The sequence below is a fragment of the Symphodus melops genome, assembly GCF_947650265.1.
Source record: "Symphodus melops genome assembly, contig: scaffold_503, whole genome shotgun sequence".
NCBI lineage: Eukaryota > Metazoa > Chordata > Actinopteri > Labriformes > Labridae > Symphodus > Symphodus melops.
Window position 1 is genome coordinate 7,054 of NW_027636672.1, and position 5,889 is coordinate 12,942.

General features: G+C 42.9%; 1 protein-coding gene across 2 annotated transcripts; it reads right to left on the reverse strand.

Moving 5' to 3' along the window:
• Positions 1 to 862: 862 nt before the first annotated feature.
• LOC306819211 (protein NLRC3-like) lies at positions 863 to 5,798 on the reverse strand. 2 transcript variants are annotated; one of them, XM_079372984.1, is made up of 6 exons: positions 5,260 to 5,798; positions 2,372 to 4,028; positions 2,164 to 2,228; positions 1,883 to 1,953; positions 1,722 to 1,797; positions 863 to 1,555 (listed from the first exon to the last, which is right to left on the reverse strand). In XM_079372984.1, the coding sequence occupies exons 2-6, from the start codon at positions 3,846 to 3,848 to the stop codon at positions 1,418 to 1,420; spliced, it is 1,827 nt and encodes a 608-aa protein (XP_079229110.1). In that variant the 5' UTR covers positions 3,849 to 4,028; positions 5,260 to 5,798; the 3' UTR covers positions 863 to 1,417. The 2 variants fall into 2 exon arrangements, with proteins under 2 accessions (XP_079229110.1, XP_079229109.1); XM_079372983.1 differs by having other exon boundaries at positions 2,372 to 4,061.
• Between the last annotated feature and the right edge of the window lie 91 nt (positions 5,799 to 5,889).

Here is a 5,889-nt window from a genome sequence, read left to right on the forward strand (position 1 = left end):
AAAACATGACATTAACATTGTTTATCTAAATACTTTGATCACTATGAATGAAAGATGTTCTATCAAAATAGCCATATAGGTAGAAATATTTTCTGACAGGGAGGAATTGATTTGAAGTGCCATAAAATGAAGAGACTTGATTTTGGCTGGTATCTCCAAACCATTGCGTTGAGTCAATTTTTTTTAACTCAATATTGGGTCAAATCAACCCAACCTATAACCCAGCAGCACTAACCCAGCATTTGGGTTAGTGTTTTACCGTAGGTCATTCTTATAATCAATCAGTGTGTTTTTCTTTTCCAATTATAAATCACGCTAGCTTGTATCTGTTATTGCATTTGTGGAAGTGACACATTGAGGGGTCTACGGGGTCTTCAGGGTCTATGGGGTCTTCAGGGTCTATGGGGTCTACGGGGTCAGGTGTCAGACGCAGAAGCATCACGTCTCTTGAAAACCTCAGACACGTAGACTTCCTTACATTGCGTTTTGTCTGATGCTGATTTATCTGAAGTCACATGACCAAGTTGTTAAAGATACCTGAAGCTTTTTCTTCTGACCTGACTTTGGTCACATCAGCAGCTTCTCCTCGTCGTATACTTAACAATAGAGCCATGAGGTGGAAAAGGAATAAAGCCCTGAGCAGATATCTCCTGTCTTAAACCATGCATTAAAACGACTTCATGCATTTGTTACCTCCATGTTGGATTACTGTAATTCTCTTTTATCAGAGCTCTGTGGTAAATCTCTAAAAACTCAACTCGTCCAAAACGCTGCTCATATACATTGAAATATTTGAATCCAAGAGCTACGGGTGCAGCGTCATTGTGACCATCTTTAAAAACGACCATCACAGCTTTGCAACCAAAGTCAAAGTCATCTTTATTGTCAATTTCTCATCATGTGTTGGACACACAGCAGAATCAAAAATAATCTTTGTCTCCGAGCCGCGGTGCTAACTAACTGTAAAAAAACAAAACAGAGGATAAAAATACAGATACACAAACATCCTGAAACATCTGCATTAATGCACATAAGAAGTAAGAAGCACATGTTAAGTGTGCATCTCTGAGTTTTACTCACTGCTGGCTGTAAAACAAAGAATCTCCTGATATTCTACAATTCATTTAGCAGACGCTTTTATCCAGAGAGACGTTCATCAGAGAGTAAGTATGACACAAACAAGGATGCAGAAAAGAGGAAGACGAAAAGCTCCCACAGCCGTAATAGTTTAACTCCACACCAGTTTGTAATCGAGATTCGTGTTCTGTCAAGAAAGATTACTGAAAGTGATCAGAAAAAAAGAAACCCGGCGCTCTGATTCACCTGCTGGTCTCAACTCGTGAAGACTCAGGCTCACGGTTTGTTCCATCTTCCCATCCCAAGTTCATATTTGGTTTTGAACAAAGAGCTCAGACCTTCAGGTGTGTTGAGGAGACTTTGTCAGTCTTCTGTCTTCATCACTTTGAAGAGCATCCTTCCTGCTGACCGTCACTGTGGATGTGTCAGAGCGTCCACAGGCGTCGTCCTTCAAGACCTCACCCGGGTCAACAGAACCCTTCAGGTAATTAAAAACATCATCACTTTGACCACAGGTTATCAGGTGACAGTGAACACATCATTCAGCAGTGACGTGCAGCCAACACATCAGAAACATGACAACATCCTCCGTCTTAAAATGACTGCATCCCTCCATAAACTAAAAGTGCTGAGTCATCACTCACTTTGACCGGACTGTCGGGGCGAGGAGGTGGCGCCATTTTAACATCTTCCTTAGGATGACCGTGGGTTGAAACACCACTACAGAAACAAGAAGATGAATAAATGGAGTCAATAACAAGGAAACAAGCAGGAACATTTAATCACACACCTGCAGATATTTTACCTCGACAGCGAGCAGGCGGAGCCATCTTCTGACCCGTCTCCTGCTCGGTCTGTTCCCTGCTCTCCCGCACGCTGATGAAGAAAATGTTTCTGTCATTTAAACAAAGTCTTAAACAGCTGCTGTATATTTAAGCCAATAAACAGTCCAGCTATGAACCTCTTTAATCTGACTGCTTTGAATTCAATGATAGTGCAGTTTGGCTGGTTGTTTATCAAGAACCTGACCAAAAGTAATGACGTTTTAAACCAGATTAAGATCCATAAAGATCCTCTGTGACTCACCTCTGTCATTCGTCTGCCCTTTCTCTCCGGGGCGCCAGAGTCAGGTGAGGACGCCGGTTTGAAAACTGCAGAAACAGAAGTGGGTGTGGTTAATCCCTGTTACTCAAACACACATCAGTACATTTTGCTCCGACTCTAAAGGCTGCCGCTCAAAAATGATTTGATTAAAGATGAATGATGAAACAAGACTTCAGGTTTTAACGTGTACCTGTAATCTGGTTATGTTGGAACGCCTGGACCAGCGAGCTGTCCTTCAGCTCTATCCGACAGTACTCAAGGTTACTGCATCTTTCCGGTGAAGAGTTCTCCCTGATCTTTTCTTTGACGTATGTCACGAGTTCCTCCTGCGTCTTTTCGCTGCTTTCTGTTCTTTCCAGCAAACCGATACTGTGTAGGATATCCTGATTTGACGGCAATGAAAGACCCAGGAGAAAGCGAAGGAACAAGTCCAGGTGCCCGTTGGGACTCTGCAAGGCCTTGTCCACAGCTTCCATACAGACCTCAGTGATGGTTGATCTTTGCAGGGGTGGATCAGCATCTTTCTTTTCATTAATGACTGAGCGAACTGCGAAAGCTCGGACAGCTGCCAAAAACTCCTGAATGCTCGGATGCACAAAGCAGAACATGTGATCTTTGTTCCGGAAGTAATCGTCTTCAAAGATCTTTGTGAACATGCCCGAGTACCTCGACGCTTCGTTGGAACAAATACCATGGTCCCTCAAGTCGGTTTCTTTGAAGATGAACTTTTCTCTCTGTAACTCGAGGAAGGCGAGCTTTGCAAGCGAATGGATCACTTTGGTTGGTTTCTCGTCGTCCTTTGTCTTCTGTTCGGCCATCTCGATCTGAAACAAAAGGAACCTGAGGTACATGTCTGTCAGAGTCGGAGGGATTTGTTCGCTCTCATCTTCTACAAACATGTCCTGAAAGACTTTGGCGGTGATCCAGCAGAAAGTCGGGATGTGGCACATGATGTGGAGGCTTGGTGACGTCTTAATGTGGGAGAGGATTCTTTCTGCCTCCTCGTCGCTGAACCTCTTCCTGAAGTACTCCTCCTTCTCTTCATCAGTGAACCCTCTCACCACTGTCATGATGTCGACAGAGTCCTCAGGGATCTGATTGGCCACTGCAGGTCGTGTGGTTATCCAGAGGCGAGCAGCTGGGAGAAGATTCCCTTTGATAAGGTTTGCCACCAGATCATTCACCAACATCTCCTCACTGACTGAACATCGTTCCATCTGCTCACTGAAGTCGAGCGGAAGAAGACTTTCATCCAGTCCATCGAGCACGAAGAGAAGTTTAAAGGTACTTTTGTTATAGTTGGTGTTTCCTGAATCCTGAATGGTTGTAAAGATGCTTTTCAGATCCTCCTCTTTGATATCTGCACTTTCCCTGATACATTTATGAACAAGCTGTACTAAACTATACTTTCTCTGGCTCAGTAAATTCAGCTCGCTGAAGGTGAAGGGGAACATGAGGTGCACATCTTGATTGGCTTCTTTTTCAGCCCAGTCCAGGATGAATTTATGAACTAGGAACGTTTTACCAATTCCTGCAATCCCATAGGTCAGGACAGTTCTTATAGGCATTTTTGGTCCGGAGGGGTGTTGGAAAATGTTGCTGTACTGGATGGATCGCTCAGTGACTCTTCGTTTTTTTTGCTTTTTGCTGTTTTTTTCTGACTTCATGCACGATATCTTTCCCGTCTATGATGTAGAGATTTGAGTAGATCTCATCCACAAGTTTCTTTAGTCTCTGCGGTTCCCCCCCCTCTGGTGTACTCCCAAACCTGTCCTCGAGGTTTGTCTGCAGCATGCCTTGGTAACGTGTGACGTCTTCTAGGTTTATCTCTCTTTGCACCGACAAATCTTCTAGCTTTATCTCTCTTTGCACCGACAAATCTGTGTGAAGTAAAATAAAGTTCATCAGTGAAGAAAAAGTGCAAATTTTATTTAGTCCATTTTAACAAAGAATGATCAACATGTTCCACATCAATATCTCATAACTCCAGTGTGTCCTGTGTAAATGTGTGTGAGTCCTGACTGTCTACAGTGAGGGAGAAGCTGGAGTCCTGCTGGCTGTGTTGTTGTCAGAGCTGTGTTTACATGGACGGGACGGCCGGCTCCTCCCCTTGTGTATAAAAGCTTTTTGAGTCAAGAAGAAGAAGAAGAACATACTCACTGATTATTTGGATGAAGAGTTTTTAGATAATTCTGTGTCAGTTTACTTGAAGCTAACCAGCTAACTAAAGAGCAGCTAACATTAGTATGCTAACACAACCATGCAGGAAATGCAGGTGATTAAAGCTACCAGCTAACTGAAGAGCGCTAACATTAGCATGCTAACACAACCATGCAGGAAATGCAGGTGATTGAAGCTACCAGCTAACTAAAGAGCAGCTAACATTAGCATGCTAACACAACAATGCAGGAAATGCAGGTGATTGAAGCTACCAGCTAACTAAAAAACATTAGCATGCTAGCACACGATGCAAGACACATTTATAGGCTGATTAAAAGCCCTCTAGTCAGCTACCACTGCGAGTAGAATCTGATTCATTGGGAAACATGATTGTTTCTCCAAATCGATTGCCTGCTAATGAACTCCGGCTCTGACCGTACCAACATGGCAGAGGTTAAAAGGTCAGATTGGAGGCGTCATAAAAGCAGCTAAGAAACTAATGGGAGATGTCAGGATGAATAAATCCATCCTGATCTTCAAAGTCTGACATTTACTTGGGTCATTCCTTGCCAAGTGGTCCAATACTCCCCACCTCACCATCTCAGATTGTGATGAAATTCGGTATAAAAGTTAGTACTTGGCTTAAATGAATGTTGTCTGATGCTTTATACATTTACAAAAAATCCACCCTGATTTCTAAAAGGCCAAAAACAGGGCACTGGTTTGGTCTCTAAGGCTTCCTGATATGCTCTTTCCAATGATACCAAGCAAAAGAGGATAAAAAAAAAAAAAGTAAATCAAAGCATGTGACTGTTGTTAAAGATTTGATTCATTTTATGAACTTTAATCGCAATCAGAGGAGTCAACTATTCCTTATAGATCATTTCACAACTGCTCAAGAATATCTGGAGGACTCACTGTTGGATAAACGCTCGACTAAATCAAGCCTGGGGATCTTCTTCAGGAGCCCTGCTGTTACTTTCAGAGCACCAGAGAGGCCGTGAGTCTGCATCATCAGATCCACTGTTTCAAAACATTCCGCCTTCTCCAGCTTGCTCTTCGGGATCGCAGGGAAGCCATCTAATTCGGCAGAATGTTCCAGGAACCGCTTGAACTTTTTGTACTCCTTTTCCCCCAGCTCCTCCAGGACATTAACGAGTTCAGAATAAGACATTGCTGCACCCTGGTCTCAGAGGACAGTTTGGAAATCTATGCAACAACCTGGAACCAGAGACAAAATAACATGTAATATTGAGAATGCATGTCAATAGTGTTCACAGTGAGGTTATGGAGGATCTGGGGATCTCCCCCAGAAGATTTTGGACACCTAACATTCATTGTTCTGCATTCTGATCAGTTTTATGCTCCAGTTTGTGCCTTTTCTGGAAAACAATCTTTCTATCAACGTCCCAAGTGTTCATCAGATACAAGAATGCATTCATTTCAATACTTATATAAACATGTGGACATGTGGAGAGTGGTAATGTTTCGGGTCATTCGGGGAGATTTCTTATTAAGATGCAGCAAACCCAAGAGAATCACATCTGC

Bases quoted from the DNA above. Each gene is read 5' to 3' on its own strand.
- LOC306819211 (XM_079372984.1), bottom strand. From the start codon at position 3,848: ATGAAGTCAGAAAAAAACAGCAAAAAGCAAAAAAAACGAAGAGTCACT. The intron at 2,229-2,371 runs GTACACGTTAAA...CTGTTTCTGCAG, and splicing joins CCAACATAACCAGATTACAG to TTTTCAAACCGGCGTCCTCA. The intron at 1,954-2,163 runs GTGAGTCACAGA...TTTCTTCATCAG, and splicing joins AGGGCAGACGAATGACAGAG to CGTGCGGGAGAGCAGGGAAC.